Raw genomic sequence first — 16776 nt, forward strand, 5'->3', positions numbered from 1 at the left:
CTGTTCAGGAATTGACAGCTTGAGAATATGGGTCACTCTAATTTTAAACCTCTGAAGCCCCTTGCATCTAAAGCTGCTCCCTCTGGAGCGCTGATTCCCTTTGTTTATGAAGAGAACCTGACTGTCGATGACCCATGGCATTGTTCTATTTGTGGCGCACATGCAACTGTGGGGCATCGGATGTGAAATGTAATATCCTCATATTACTGTTTTGTTTGCTGTCTGTGTGTACATGATCAAACATATCTATAGTTTAAAAAGAATAAAATGCATTATAAAATGTAATGTTTAGTAATTCCTTTTCATTTTTAGTATGACCTTCAGAACATGCTGTGTCTCTGTGTTGTGTAACCTAGGGCTTTTTTCCCCCCAATCTGGGGGATGACTGTATTCGTACACATACAGTCTCCCTTACTGAGCTTTAGTGTTGCAAAAGTGCAGTTGAAAGGAGAAGTAGGGATTTCTTACCGTAACAACAGGAATGACAATGAGTGACTTTATTATTATTAGAAATTATTTAAACTGCTCTCTTTACATTCACTCTTCTTCACTTCACCCGCCCCTTGTTTGCAGATGAGCCCACTCGTTCCCTCAGTGGGCTGATCTTGAAGAACAACGTAAAGGCTCATTACCAGAACTTTCCCAACGGAGTCTCTGACTTCATCAAAAATGAGTGCTTGCAGAACATTGGAGATTCTTCACCTCTCATCAGAGCCACTGTGGGTGAGTAGAGTTCTAGTGTCAGTACTGTATAAATTCTTGCTGGTCAGATTAGCAGTATATGATACATTTTCTTTTGCTGATTGATGGACAAAACATGATCAGTCTATAAGGGTTGTAATGCTACAAAAAAGTCACAGTTTGAGAACAACAGGGTGAAAAAAAACAAGACTAAACCAGGGTTTGAACAGACAGTTGTGCAAGTTACATGTTGTTGCATCTAGTGACCCCTTCGGGATAGTTAATAGAGCCTGTAGTTTGTTTAATTAAGCAGTAAAGTGTAAACGTTACCATATTCAATGCGTTTCCACACATACACACCCAAAAACACTGACACATCGTCCTGGACCAGTCCACCCCTACCAGTACATGTACTTTTGCATGTACGGACACAATCCTGTCTAATATCAGAATTACACCTAATAACTACAAACTATATCTACGTAAACAGAGAGGAAGCGGACTGGTAAGCGGCTGAATGGGTTAAAAGAGATCCTAAGTAGTGCTTATAGCCCTTGAGCAGGGCTTGACATTATGTGTGCTGCTTGTGACCTATTGGTATCCATATCGGTCCAACACCCCCCCCCCCCAAATTCATAAATAATAAATGCAATTTTATTGCAGGAGACATCAGTGTTTTTACTCTGAGACAAATAAGCTCTTTCTTTTTGGTCACAAATCATCCATAACATTTAACATCACCTGTCTAATATTGAGTAGATCCCCCTTGTGCCGCCAAAACAAAAATGACCATATGACCACAAGACCTCTGTTGCTGTCCTGTGGTATCTGGCAGCAGTGCCTTAGCGGCAGTCCTGTAAGTTGTGAGGTAGGGCCATAGGTGCCCATAACCCTGTCACCAATTTACCGGTTGACCTTCCTTGGACCATTTTTGTTAGATACTGACCACTGGGTACCAGAAAACCCCCATAAGACCTATCTGATGTTTTGAAGATCCCAAAACAGTTGTCCAGCCATCACAGTCAGACTGTTTACTTGCTGCCTAATATATCCACCCCTTGACAGATGCCACTGTAGATGAAGATGATCAGTGTTTTTCACTTCACCTGTGAACTTCCCACACTCACACATTAACTGTGGTCACTGTGTTCCTCAGGTATACTCATTACCACAATAGCCTCTAAGGGAGAGTTACAGAACTGGCCAGAACTTTTGCCCAAGCTCTGTTTGCTGCTGGATTCAGAGGACTACAACACATGTGAAGTAAGTCACACAGATGCACTTTTCATAGCGATTTCAGGGGCATTTCAAACACCAACCCCTTTGGCTTCTTTATTTTTTGGGGGATTGTGCTGTGATTCTGCGTTGGCTTTACTGAAGGAGATAATGTGAAACAGCCAGATATTTTCCATTGCTTGTGTCTGTTCTTTAGGCTTTTTCTGATGATTTTTCCACCAGTGTGGAACAGGCAGTCTTCTAAAAGCTTAGAAATGGATGTATAACGATTGTGTGGCATTTGTAAAGGGAAATGTGGACCAAATAAGATTTATTTATTTATTTATTTATTTAGTCTTTCACTGCATGTATGGCGAGTTAACCAGGGAAAGCTTTGAATTTAGGGTTAGAGAGGTTACATTACATTATTAGTCATGCATATTAGCAATAACAACTAGCATGATTGTGAATCAGTGATTCATAATTTAAAAAACTGGACATTGAAAAAAACTGAAAAACAAAGTAATCCAGCTAGCAAAGCATCTTCTTTATCTAGTCTGTATGTTCTCAGTGAGTCTCCAGGTAGATTGGACGTAATGGTATATATATATATTTTTTGTTCTAGGCTATACACTATACACTACTTTCCATGACAGGAACACAACTAGCTTTTGGTCAGGTTGCTGTGAAATGGAAATTTGAAAATCAATATTTTTTTACATGACTATATATTAGGGGTGCAATGTTAGTCAGACCATGATTCAAAAGAATTTACTGAACTGGATTCATGATTTAATTTTTAATATGTTGAATGAAACGGTGGTTGTTTGTGAAAGCCCTTTTGTTTGTCAGTTCATCTCACATTAATTGTAAAAGCAGATGTATTCCCTTAATGTAAACACTATTGGCACATAATCTGAATCCTGCATGATTGGAAGTGGCAGATTTTTGCTCCAAAAATGCAGTCTGCAATTAGCTACTTGTTCATTTTTAATCCATGTTGGAATGTTGGGAAGTGGATGTTTGTACACTTGTTTGTATTGAAGAGTATTGTTTCCCCCATCTTCCTTACAAAATGTGAGCCTCAGCTTTTAAAAAAAGATTAATTAAAGCTCTAAACATTGATTAAAATTGTAATTGGCTATAAAAGTTCATGATCAGTGCATCTTCAGTCAGCAGGTTGCTTGTGTATTTTAATCTCTGGGAACTATAAATGCTTCTCTTTCGGAGCCCAAAATATAGAGATATATTCCCGGAATAAGTGTGACCGTGGCTAATCAATGCAGGAAATACTCAACCGGGCTTTTACTGTGGGCCTCTGAAGCTCCAGTGAGCGTAGGTGAAGGCTCCCTTGCAACAAGCACCCAAAAATAGCAGTTCTGTCCCATGATGCTTCGCAGTGTCTGGAGGGGGTCCAACAGGAATAAATACAAGTGGGAGTGTGCATGAATCTGGGGTATGAACTTGACCAATGAGTAATTCTCTGAACAGGGCTGTGGCTTTCTCTTGCTCCACTGCACTCTTTCTTTTATTTTGGGCATCTACATTAACACTAGTGACATTATTTAGCATTTAAAAATGGAAGCTTTCACTTTTGCTTTTAAAATTAAGGTTGTTGACTCATGACTGGTAGTCAGGCGCTCCCAGTGGAACGCACATGCTAAGTCACTCTGACATCCAGAAATACAGGCATATGGCAAACTACAGTGTGAAATACAGGGGTAGAAATGGCCTCTATGTTAACACAGCTTAGTGTTGCCATTGTGTTCCATCGATTCTATATAAAGCCTGAAGCCGGCGCCAGACTCCAGACATTTCTAGAATGCTTCAGATGACATCGTTTTTATGGCCTGTAGTGGCAGGCTGATGTCAAGCAAGTGAGCAATGCTACTACAGTATCTGCTTCGTTGGTATCTGCTTGTTTTTGTTTTAAAATTAGGGCTCTAGTTATATTTACTGATATTGAAATGTGGCAACATGGCTGGTCTTCGGGGCTGCATATTTTAATTCTGAGAACCGCTAATATCTGCCAGTATAATTGTAAATGTTATTATATTTGTATGATATATGTAAACCCTAAATGTATGATAGTAAGTATATCTATATTAACAGATATTGCTTTAATTTTTCTATTTGTTTATATATATTTTTTTATTTATTTATTTATTTATTTTTATTTTTATTTTTTTAACCACGTTTACACCATATCAAAAATGATTTCATCCTCATAAAATGGGCAAACAATATCATTGAATAAAATAATGTATCTTTATGTCAGGGAAAAATGTATGGTGTGCAAGACATCATCAGTCAGACAATAGCTTGAGTGCTCACTGTATGAAAGCCCTTAGTCTGCCCCTTTGTCCAGTCAGGTGGGTATCCTTTTCTAGATGGGAATTCATCTATAAGGATACAATATGTAAAGTTCAAGTGATTACCTGCCCAAGAGTATACATTGACCCCCAGAATAACTACTGTTTTTGTTTGTTTGTTTGTTTTTGTTTTTTATAAACAAAATGTTTATTTAAAAAATATATTTTTTTTTATTTATTTTTTTTTATCTTCCTGCCATGCCATTTTTATTGATGTATGAAAATGTCTTGTTTTGACCTTGAGAGCTTTGTGGCATGCTTGTGTCTTCCCACTGCTCTGCTCTCCACTCACACACACAGTAACTGGTATAGCGCAGGCTGATGGCAGAGACGGTTGCCATAGCGACAGCCAGCCCCAGACATCTCTTGGTTGCCACGGTGCCGAGTGTCTGATGGCCTGACTAGATTCCTCACAGGTGGAAGTGTGTGTGTGTGTGTGTGTGTGTGTGTGTGTGTGTTGAGCTCAAAAGGAAGAATTCCTCTGCTTGCTGTAAGGGAGAGATATGGGCGAATGAGGATGAAACCCTGCAGATAAACCCATGCGGCTTTATAAGCCTGCTTAATGGATTACTGGAAAATTGAATTCCTGCATAAATAGCCTGTGGGATAGCATCCTCATTGTCTCTCTCTTACTCTTCAAGAGGCAAAAGTGCTTCCCTTACACCAACAGAGAGCCGACTCCAGGATGGTTGAGGTTCTTCATTACCATCCTGGTTGGTCATGAACCACTTGTTGTAGATGATCTGCAGGCAGGCAGGCAGCCCGGTCCTGATGATGCGCTCAGCTGATCGTACTACTCTTCGGCGAGGCTGCCTTTCCAGCTTGGTGCTCAAAACCAGGCTGTGATGTCCACAGTGAGAATGCTTTTATTGGTGCTAGTATAACAGTACTAGACATGGACAAGACCTGATGGAAGAGCAGTGATTTCTATTGACTTCTGAGTGTCTGTCTTCAAATGACATTGCAAGTGGTGATCATTGGGGTCCTGGCGTAGAGTGCTATTATGGAGCACATGTGATGGACATGGTTTTTAGATTGGCCTTGGCTGTGATAAATGAGGGATAACAAAGGAAATATATGGGCATGACTTATATCTGTGTAATTGTACTAATAACTTCACAGCAATTGCAGTTACTGTAGTTTAGTCTCAAAATGCAACAGGATACATGTTAACATCACTGACGTTTTGTCCTAGGAATGATCTTGTCATACTTCATTACAGGGGACTGCTTTCACTGATGCTGATGAGTTTTCATGTCTAAGCAATGTAGGTGTGTCTAACGAGTGTACACAGAATGTACCTGATGTACTCATGCAAACACATGGCGGTCTCTTTCTGTCTATGGGGTTGAGAGTGCTTGCTAAAATGTGCCGCCACAAATAGGCTGTGTAACTTAGACTCAACCTGTCTCTCATTTTCTTTAAGGGAGCTTTTGGGGCCCTGCAGAAGATCTGCGAGGATTCGGCTGAGATTCTGGACAGTGATATGCTGGACCGACCCCTGAATGTCATGATACCAAAATTTCTGCAGTTTTTTAAGCACAGCAGTCCCAAGATCAGGTAAGAAACACTTTTATACTCTGTCATTAAAACATGGCATTATATTATTGATTTATAATGTAGGTAGCCAAAAACATAGGTACAGGAGTTTGTGAAAACTGCCGTTCAAATGAAATGGAACAGTAAAATAAGCGGCCATATTCTGGCCCTTTGTTGTAGATCCCATGCCATTGCTTGTGTGAACCAGTTCATCATCAGCAGAACGCAGGCTCTGATGCTGCACATAGATCCTTTCATTGAGGTAAGTGGCTTCCCATGACCGTTTTATCTGACTTAAATATAGTCTGTACATCTCTAGCAGCGTATATTCTCAAATTAAACTAGTCCTAATAAGAGAGATTGCAATGTTGACCACCTAAACATGGTCTACAGTTGATACCTAGAGACAAATATATTCATGATCTAGAGTAGGAGGTTTGCTAGCCGCAGCTGAACCAAAATGAAACTGACCACAAGCCTCTTTTTTGCTGCAGAACCTGTTTGCCCTGGCAGGGGACGAGGAACCAGAGGTTAGGAAGAATGTGTGCAGGGCTCTGGTCATGCTGCTGGAGGTCCGCATGGACCGCCTCCTCCCCCACATGCACAACATTACAGAGGTGAGATCATCACATGCTCGCTAATAATGACCTGTTCACAAAAGGACTTAAATTAAGGTGCATTACAAAACGTCCATGAACATGCAAGTGCTTCCTAAAAGTCAATTAAGCCTCGTATTGGACTAAAGTGCAACGGCAGTGGTGAATCATCACTGTTAACCCATGTTAGTCTGTGCTCAGGCTTCATCTGTGTCTGAGAGGCTGGCGCCAAATGTTGCAAGGTGAAAAATGTTGGTAAAAGAAATAAGTCTGAGTCGCCATCTAGTGGTCAATGTGTGAATGTCTGTTGAAATAATAGAATATTTCTGTTGTTTCTCTTAGTACATGCTGCAGCGGACGCAGGACCAGGATGAGAATGTGGCTTTGGAGGCCTGTGAGTTCTGGCTCACGCTGGCAGAGCAGCCTGTCTGTAAAGAGGTACTTTGTGGACACCTGTCCAAGTGAGTACACACATGAGCCAAACATGGGTCTTACTGAAACTTTTTTTGTGGCATATATTACCTATACCTGTAGAGGCAGCAATATTACTACTAAGATTGGAACCATTCTTTTGCAATGGAAGTAATAATTTGCTGATAGCCTCCATATTATTATCCTTTTTAGATGGGAAGCCTCATGGACTTGTAACCTTTTTACTCAGTTACTCACTTTTAGGAAGTGGGGGGAGCTATTAGTGCTGAAAAAGTTACAAGTTAAATAGCTTTTGTGGAACTCTCTCGCACATCTCCAGCAGAAATGACATTCAATTCAGTTAACAGTTTGAAGGTGCCATAGAACGTATTTATCCAGTATTTTAAGCTGCTGTTAATTTGCCAGGGCAAATCATAGCGTATCTTTGTGTTTAGTCCTGTAACAAGAACATTGTGATATTTAAAAATTATCTATTTTTTATTCCCAAGTCTTATCAGATAATGGTGCTATCATCTCTATGCTATCCTCTCTGTGTGCAGTTAGTTAGCTAAGGGAATTCCAACCTGTTGAGCTTTTAGCCCAGCACCTATTTAGCTCTCTCCAAGCACCTCTTAGTGAGGTTGTTTTTGACATTTATATTTACGGCATTTAGCAGACGCTCTTATCCAGAGCGACTTACGATAGTGCTTCACTATTTACTCAAGAATAACCTCTAGTTTGAATAGACAAAAAATTCTAAGAAACATTTAGGCTTAGACACTACTAAACACACATCAGTAAGGAGGGAGCAGATGTTGGAGAACTTTTAGCCTAAGCAGTTTTGCTTCGGCGCATGTCAAGTTCCCTTTGTGTGGACACTGGCACAGGTTCTGACAACTAATTTTGAGGTGATGTGCTACTCTCCAATATCAACAACACCATATTCTCCTGATGATGTGTCTGTTTTGTTTTGGGGTTTTGGAACTGGACCCTGTTTTGGTTATGCTGTTTTTCTTTTAAAGGAGGACACAGCAGGTTTAAGGTTTACAGTATGTCACTTATGGGACATCACACCCTGATTTACCTAACTCATTACTCAGCTATACTAAAGTATATTGGCATAGGTGTAGCAGCAGCATTCAAATACAGTGTGAATGGACTTACCTGTCTCATGTAATTTAATGTAATGTAAAAGTAATAGAAACGCAACACAGGTTGGTTTAAAACAATCATTTGGCCTGGAGTAAAAATAGTAATTATTTGGCAATTCTATGCATTTCTAGTTTCTTTTCTTTTCAGTGCCTTTGAGATTGTTATATAAATATGAATTAACCGCCTGGTGAAACACATAATGTTAATAATCTACTATTGTCATTTAATCACAGGTTGGTACCGGTTTTGGTGAATGGAATGAAATACTCTGAGATCGACATCATTCTGCTGAAGGTAAGCACTCACAAATCTCTTCATATTCATAGCGAACTGTCTGAACGTGTCTTAATCCAGGTCATGAGTGACGTGTTTGTTTTGAATGTGTCTCCAGGGTGATGTGGAGGAAGATGAAGCAGTTCCAGACAGTGAGCAGGACATTCGGCCTAGATTCCATCGCTCGCGTACAGTTGCTCAGCAACATGAGGGTGGGGACGACATCGAGGATGAAGAAGATAACGACGAGGACGATCTAGATGATGATGACACAATCTCAGACTGGAACTTGAGTAAGAATACATTAATGTGCGAAGGTCACGGCCCCCGGTGCTAACAGAGCAGGGCTAAGTTTGCTTCTTCCTCTCTGTGCAGGGAAATGCTCTGCAGCAGCTTTGGATGTTTTGGCGAATGTTTTCAGAGATGATCTGCTGCTACACCTTCTTCCGTTGTTGAAGGAACTGCTTTTCCACCCAGACTGGGTCATCAAAGAGTCTGGCATACTGGTACTAGGTGCCATTGCTGAAGGTTTGTAAGATAAACACATTGTACACAGGCATTCATCTGAAAATGTACAACTATAGATATTTATATTTTGATTTAGAGCCCTATAGAACATGAATTGTGGTAAGATAACTATTGTTTTCCAGTTAATATTATTTTTCCATTATTTATTTATTTTTGCAGTAAAGTGAGGTGCAAAAGTTTGTGCACCCTTCATATGTCACAATGATAGAAATACACTATAAACACCCAACCAACCAAACTTAGAAAAAACATAAAAACCACCTGGGATACCATAGCAACCACTTAGCACAAACAGTTTCACCCTATTAACCACGTATTAACGGCTTAGCAACTGCAACTGCAACAGTGGGAGTCACTAAAGCAGTGCCACCATTCTGCAGTTCTTTCAGGCAGTGCACTTTTCTAGTTATGTTAATGTTGATTGTGGGGGTTTGTTCATGCCTTTTATCTTACTGACTTTGCTTTAATGTAGCACTCATTTGCTACCACCAAACTTGTAGTTTGTAGTACGTGTAGTACTTTAAATATTTATATATATATATATATTCCCTGTGATTTTTAAAAGGAACACTTTTTAGGAGAGTATTTTTGTTTGGTTTGAATTTCATTTTTTTCAATTTTCATTTTTTTTCTTTTCTCCCTGCAGGGTGTATGCAAGGTATGATCCCTTACCTACCCGAGTTGATTCCCCACCTGGTGCAGTGTCTGTCCGATAAAAAGGCTCTGGTCCGCTCCATCACCTGCTGGACTTTGAGCCGCTACGCTCACTGGGTGGTGAGCCAGCCTGCCGATGCCTACCTCAAGCCCCTTATGACAGAGCTGCTCAAACGCATACTGGACAGCAACAAGCGTGTCCAAGAGGCAGCCTGCAGGTCAGTGGATTTTTATTTACTTACTTATTTTCCTTTCCTTAAATTTTATTTCAATTTTCCTCCCTAATTTTAGATTAGCCAATTACCCAACCCATTTATTAGTACTTCCTCCCCCCATCACATGTAACTCTCTTGACACTGGGAAGATGAGGACTGACATATGCTTCTTTCGACAAACTAGCCACTGCCTCTTTTCAAACTCCCAATGAGGCAATGTCACTGGGCAACCAACTCGCTTGGGGGAAACCATCTGGTACCCAGCTCTAATGCGTCACCTAGTATTGCCCATGCCAGCCAGCATCACACTGAAATTATATAGGGAGACAGGGAGAGCCATCCACCACCTATCAATCCAGAGAGAGCAAGGCCAGTTATGCTATCTTGGGTTTTGGCTGCAGATTGCAGACAGCATGACCCAGGATCCAGTGATCCTCAGGTTACAGTGGCAGCTCTTAGTCCGCTGGACTGCGCAGGAGTTTAAAATTGAAGCTAGTTTGATGTTGCTAGTCCCCATTTGACATTTTCCCAGGTATTAACCAGTAATTAAACTGGAAATGTGAGAAGAGAAATTACACATATTTGTCAAAAACATAGTTAAGCATTTACTTTTAGCTAATAAACTGTCCTGATAATCAACAAGCACAGTAGACTATCATGATAAAAGAAGAAAGCATGTATAGATCTACACCATTATATTATTTTTTTAATTAACAGTTCTGCAACAGATTCACTGCCTTTGTGATTGATTTATTAGCAGTAATTTTTAAATAATGTAACCCTGCTTTTTAAGCTTTTTTTAAAGTGTTTTCCGGGACAGAGGGTGAGGAATGCTTTTTATTTCTAAAGTTTTATGTTGTATCAGTAGTTGAAATGTGTTTTAGTAGACATGGTAGTTTTGCAGCTGGTAACATTCTAAAGGTAATTCCTTTGTAATGCTGCTTATCGGTCAACATAAACTAACTTAATCTCTGTCTCTCCAACGCAGTGCCTTTGCTACCCTGGAGGAGGAGGCATGCACAGAGTTGGTGCCCTATCTGGCCTACATTCTGGACACATTGGTCTTTGCCTTCAGTAAATACCAGCACAAGAACCTGCTTATCCTTTATGATGCCATTGGCACGCTGGCGGATTCTGTAGGCCTCCATCTCAATAAACCGGTAAACAAACACCAAGACGAATATGTGCATATGCACACTCTCCTCTCACTGACATTCAGACACAGTGGAAACATGTTTTAAGCGCCCCCACCCCCTACACTTCTTTATCATTCGTGTGTTTTCAGGAATATATTCAGATGCTGATGCCACCGTTGATTCAGAAGTGGAACCAGCTGAAAGATGAAGATAAAGACCTTTTTCCTCTCTTGGAGGTTGGAAAAATTCTCAGATGCCTCTGATGTATTTTTCACAGATGAACATCGTTTAATTTCGATGGTTTGGATGTTTTCATTTTAACATGGTTTCTTTCACAGTGCCTGTCATCCGTGGCTACAGCCCTGCAAAGCGGCTTCCTGCCCTACTGCGAACCAGTCTACCAGCGATGTGTTAACTTGGTCCAGAAAACCCTTGCACAAGCCATGGTGAGGGAGGCTTTGCACTGACACTGATGCACTGTAGACCTAAAAATGTGACAATTGTATAAGCAGTGAAGTCCAGGCTTTCATCTTCACATACTTTATTTTTCTGTGTCTCGTAGCTTCACCAGTCCCAGCCTGACGTCTATGAAGCTCCTGATAAAGATTTCATGATCGTGGCTCTGGATTTGCTCAGTGGACTAGCTGAGGGTCTTGGGGGCAACATTGAACAGTTGGTGGCTCGTAGCAACATCCTCACCCTCATGTACCAGTGCATGCAGGTAATAATGTGTTTCTGCATGGATGTTTTTAAATAAAAGGGATTTGGGTTTCCTTAAATTCTGCGCCACAACCAAAGCCTTTGTAAAACACTTGATTGATTATATGTCCGAATGTTTGCACCGATTGCTGGCTTGTGTGCAAATGCACAATTATGGTCTCTGGAATAAGAGTGCTCCATTCAGTACTTTAAGACGAGGTGTGGTGGTGATCATACAGAACCTTGACCTCATTAACACTTATCTCGCAGCAATGCTCTAAAATGCCGTAGATAACCATTACCTGGACAGTAGAGACAGTTACTCCAACAAAAGCGGTGTAAACTTTTTTTTAATTTTCTTTTTATACAAATACCCTTGTTTTCATAAGAAACAATAGAGCAGGTGTTCCAGTACTTATTCTGTCTATTCAGTACTGAGTAAAGGTCCGTATGTATTTATTTTCCCTTAGGATAAAATGCCGGAGGTACGACAGAGTTCTTTTGCACTTTTGGGAGATCTAACCAAAGCCTGTTTCCAACATGTCAAACCATGTATTGGTAAGCATTAACTAAGCATTTGGCATGTTTTATTAGTAGGGACCCTGTTCATTACATGAATTTGCCTCTACACCTGGTGTTACACTGCTGAATAAGATTTAGATAATATTTTCATGGAACACTTTTCCATTGAATGTCATCATGTTATAAGGGTTAGCAGTTACTGTTCTCACTTACTCGATGATTACCACTCAATATATGTAAGACTTTTGTAAATCCTCTCTTTTAAAAGAAGAAATCTTAAAACCTTGATACTGGAGGAGTCTTGTTGAATGTACATATGACATATTTGTACAGGGTTCATTTTAACTCTGTATATTTCTAAATAAATTGCTATCTATGCTGAGAAACATTTTCACCACTTAACTAACGTTATGTTTGCCCTTTAGCGGATTTCATGCCTATTTTAGGCACAAACCTGAACCCAGAACTGATATCTGTGTGCAACAATGCTACCTGGGCCATTGGGGAAATCTCAATTCAAATGGGTAAATATCTGGGAACTCACATACTGCTTTATAAAACAATTAGAAAAGGAGTTTTCTTATGTCATTCACTTGACCATGTTTGCATGTCGCATCACAGAGATGCAAATTGTTGATTGTTTTCTGTCCAAGTCGTCGGATTGTTCGACAGTGTTAGACCTTGTTTTGCCAGCAGTGAGCAAGCTGTTGGCGAAGGTTGGTAGATGGAACTTTCACATAATGACTCTGTTGAAGCTGTAATTTCATTCTGCTTAACAAATTTAATTGAGACCAAACAAAATAAGAAAGGGGTTAGAAGTTCCTGCAAAGAAATTGAGTGAAAAATGTTTGCTTTAGGGATAAAGGTAGGGATAAAGCTCGCTAGGAGTTCTGCTTGTTTCCATAATTATATGGTGCTGTATTTCAGCACCGGGAACATAAACATGTTTATATATAAACTTGGACTTACTTATCTGTGCTTGCTGTACTCTCATTTACACTGGCTTTTTACGGTCATATATCCACACTCTTATACACAACCTAAGCAATATCTCAGCTGGATGGTAATATTGGCCGTTATTGGTCTTGTGGAATTATTTCATTGGTATTGGTGCTTTATTTGATATTTACATGTATTTTGATGTGAGAACTAACATATAATATTTGAGTTTTCACAATTAGCAACTAATTAGCTTAGCTTTTTTTGACAGTATTAAATATTAACAGACAATATTATCGGTTGTCACTCTATCGCAAGTCTCTAAAATTGGTGTGATATTAGTTGGGTCCTAACGCACGCGCACACACACATGACTTTCTCTATTTGCAGGCGCTGAGATGCAGCCCTATGTGTCCATGGTCTTACACCAACTGATAGAGATCATTAACAGACCCAACACACCCAAGACTCTGCTGGAGAATACAGGTATCACTGGGAGGTGCTAGAGAAGGCTGCCTCCTACTGAGGGAGCTTCTCAACCCAACCCCATTTTTCAACTCTGCAGTGGCTATCTCCATACGTACTCACAGGGGTGGGCTTTATAAGTTTTGCTAATGTTAAACTTAACCTGATAAGGAACTAAGTAAAATGGGGGTAAAAAAAAAAAAAAAGAGCAAAAATTCAGAGACTTTTATATTTAAGACACATCGGCAATGGTATGAGGGGTTTTTATACGGACATAGCAAACCTTGTATTAGTCCAACCTGTTGTTGACTATATTAGATAAACTGTTTGAAACCACTGATGAGAACTGTTCCTTTTTAGCTAAAGGTAGTTGAGGAAATTCTCAAGGAAGCTGTTTAGTTAGCGTTAGGATTAAAGAATGTGCATTCTTAACAGTATCAAAGTGTAACAGACTTGGAAACAAGCGTTGATATCAGAAATCTGGATATTTGGAAGCAACATATCCTGTTCAGACCTAAATATTTTTATGGTGTTGAGATAAATGTATAGCACCTGCATTTTGCAAATTTGGTCCCATTTATACTTCACTTTAATTAGAAAGTCCTCTGATAAGAAAGCTACAAATCGTTGAGCCACAGTAGCAGTCCCCATTGATTCCTATACCAATTTGGCGTCAGGCTAAAGTGCAACACCCCTAACTAACGTCCCCAGAAACTAGGGTACTTGTAGATGTGTTCCTGTTTGTCAGTTTGTTTCTGTTGTTTTAGTTACTGTTTTTTTCTTCAATGTGAATGCATATCTGCCAATAGATGTTGAATGTTGTTTAGTTAAGGATGGCTTATGTTTGATGCAGGATAGCTAATCTGACCTCCATTTAATTAGTTCAACCCACTGTTCTTTCTTAGATTTCACGGATCAAATTATCCTTTTATAAAAAATACTGTTAGACAGTGACAGTTATTAACAACATCTTAAGGGACAAATGTGGCTTTTTAAAAATAAATAAATAAATAGTGTATATTATATATATATTTTTTTTTCACTCTACTGTGTGGAAGGCTTCACACACACACTGGAGCATGTGTGTATAACTGTTGACTTGCCAAGTTGATGATGCTGCCAAGTTGAAGGTCACAGTATGGTATGGTACAGCATAGTATCAGCCACTTCAACATTTTTTTTCTAAATGTTCAAATGGTTTACAAACAGAAAAAGCTAGACCAATAACTAAATGCAGATAAAGATAATTAATTATGCTGTCTTTGTACTGTATTGTACCAGTTGTACCATATGCTCAGAAAAGCATATTGTGTTGTGATTTCATCACCATCAGTATAAAATACTGTCATATTGGCATATCACCCCCTAATCTCAGCATAGTGAGTCATGGTTCATTCATGTTATCATAGTCATCTGCTGAGAAAATGAGGCCATTAAGCTAGAACAGCTTGTGCGTATTAGGGCTCAACCAATAAATCGGATAGCTGATGTTATCAGCCGTTATTGACGTCCTGTGGGTTGATCAGTAGATTTAGGATAGTTAAAAATTAGGTCAGTTATTGGCTCATGTTATATTGTGATCAACAGAGGAAACAGCCCTGATATACGGAGTCATCAATCTATGAGGGTTTAGTTTTTTGACACCAGTGTTTACAGTAGAATTGTAGAATTGATAAAGTGATGACCATATCAGTCAATAAATCACTCTCATTCATTTCATCAAGCGGTCCCTAGTATATCTGTATGGCAGTTTATGGGCATTTGTAATGACCCATTCATCATGAAATTACCCAATGTAAGGGAAACTGTCAGGTTTGAAGGTTTTTGCATAACAGCAGTGATATGTACATCCGGTTGATTTTCCTTTTTATACCGGCTCTAGCTATAGACAACATGACAGCAGGCAGCAGGTACATGTAAACTGATAGAGAATGTTCTAATCAAAGAAAAAAAAAACAGTGATAAAAGATGGTAAACAGACTTAAGATTCTGCAACAAAAACAGTTATACATGCAAGTGTGTTTTGTCTTTTTGCCATAAAGTTTCAGAAAACAGCAACAAGAATCTGCTTAACATGAAATATTTAAACGTTTAAAAGTGTAAACTCACTTTGCATTCCTCAGAAGTGTTTTCTGAGTGTGGCTGAGAGTTTTATTCACTTGGAATCGGGGGTAACTTATTTCCTGGTTAAATTACATGTTGTTTAGTTTTTTTATATGTGAAGATTAGTTCACATCCACGCCCCCCAAAACCTTCCTTTGTCAAAACTTCGCAAAGCGATGTACTGTGTGTCAGTTGGCCATCCAGACTTGGCAATGCTGCATGGCAGACACACCTCTTAGTTCATGTGTGAAGCTTTTGTCATCACAAGTTTCTGTGCACAAAAAATTTGAATTTTTAGAATTTTTTTTTTTTTTTATTAATTGGATTCAACAAAATTTTAACAAAAGGTTTAGCAGTCTTAACCTACCCCGTTTTTGTTTGTTTGTTTTTTAGTTTTGGATGCCACAGATTAGCCTATCCTGCACTGAACTGTGTTCTCTAATGAGCCAATCATCTGCTTTTTGCATGTCTCATTGGACTGTTCATAAATGCCTGTCTTTTAATGAGAATGTTGCATAGTTTTGTGTCTCTTAAACTCAGGTCCTCCTCCTCTGTGCCTCTTAAAAGATCCTGGTGGAATCTAGTCCTCTCCATGTAGTTTGCTTGGTGTAATGTTTTTTCTTAGAAAAAAAAAGAACACACAGAAAGAAAAGACATTTCTGTTCAATTTTAAAGACTTCTTGTGAGTTTAAGGGAGAAAATCTTAGAAAACAATTTTTAAAGACCAAATGCAATTTTTTTTAAAATCTTTTTTACATATATATATATATATATATACACACAGATATGGAGTTTTAAACACAGCATTAAAAAATACAAGAATAAATAATAATGTAAATTAAAAAGTGATCTCTTTTCAGATCTAAGAAAGCCAAGATTGCATTGTTTTCTAAGACGTCTCCCTTAAATGAGATGTTTCTTTTTAGAGTGTCATATTTTACATTTTTACCCCGTAGTCTGGGGCTGTGAAGAGCACTAGTGAAATCTTGTGTTTATTCTCATACACAGATTCTGTTGAGTTCTGTTTCTGAGTTGTCTGTTTGTTTGTTTGTTTGTTTTTTCTTTTTTGTTTTCTCCTCCTCCCCTCCATTCGCTCATGTCTTGGTTGGCGTTTGGTGCTGTATAACCGTGATTGCGTTACCTTAGCAATAACAATTGGTCGTCTTGGTTACGTTTGTCCTCAAGAGGTGGCACCCATGCTACAGCAGTTTATAAGACCCTGGTGTGTATTATTCAATCTTTTATTTCATTCATTATCTCTCTCACTCTCTCTCTA

At 39.1% G+C, this 16776-nt stretch overlaps 1 protein-coding gene across 2 annotated transcripts in view; it reads left to right on the forward strand.

Annotated features, from left to right (window-relative positions):
* tnpo1 (transportin 1) overlaps positions 1–16776 on the forward strand; it is a 28598-nt gene that overhangs the window by 4841 nt on the left and 6981 nt on the right. Inside the window, exons 3-20 of one of the 2 annotated variants that reach the window (XM_072673856.1) lie at positions 574–723; positions 1838–1944; positions 5695–5828; positions 5988–6069; positions 6302–6424; positions 6746–6864; positions 8200–8260; positions 8358–8532; positions 8615–8767; positions 9414–9639; positions 10625–10796; positions 10922–11008; positions 11111–11218; positions 11335–11493; positions 11942–12029; positions 12419–12517; positions 13323–13418; positions 16647–16722. In XM_072673856.1, the coding sequence (XP_072529957.1) occupies positions 574–723; positions 1838–1944; positions 5695–5828; positions 5988–6069; positions 6302–6424; positions 6746–6864; positions 8200–8260; positions 8358–8532; positions 8615–8767; positions 9414–9639; positions 10625–10796; positions 10922–11008; positions 11111–11218; positions 11335–11493; positions 11942–12029; positions 12419–12517; positions 13323–13418; positions 16647–16722 (2215 nt within the window). The remainder of the gene's footprint in view (positions 1–573; positions 724–1837; positions 1945–5694; positions 5829–5987; positions 6070–6301; positions 6425–6745; positions 6865–8199; positions 8261–8357; positions 8533–8614; positions 8768–9413; positions 9640–10624; positions 10797–10921; positions 11009–11110; positions 11219–11334; positions 11494–11941; positions 12030–12418; positions 12518–13322; positions 13419–16646; positions 16723–16776) is intronic. The other variant, XM_072673864.1, reaches the window with a different exon arrangement.

The sequence above is a fragment of the Salminus brasiliensis genome, chromosome 1 (assembly GCF_030463535.1).
Source record: "Salminus brasiliensis chromosome 1, fSalBra1.hap2, whole genome shotgun sequence".
Lineage (NCBI taxonomy): Eukaryota > Metazoa > Chordata > Actinopteri > Characiformes > Bryconidae > Salminus > Salminus brasiliensis.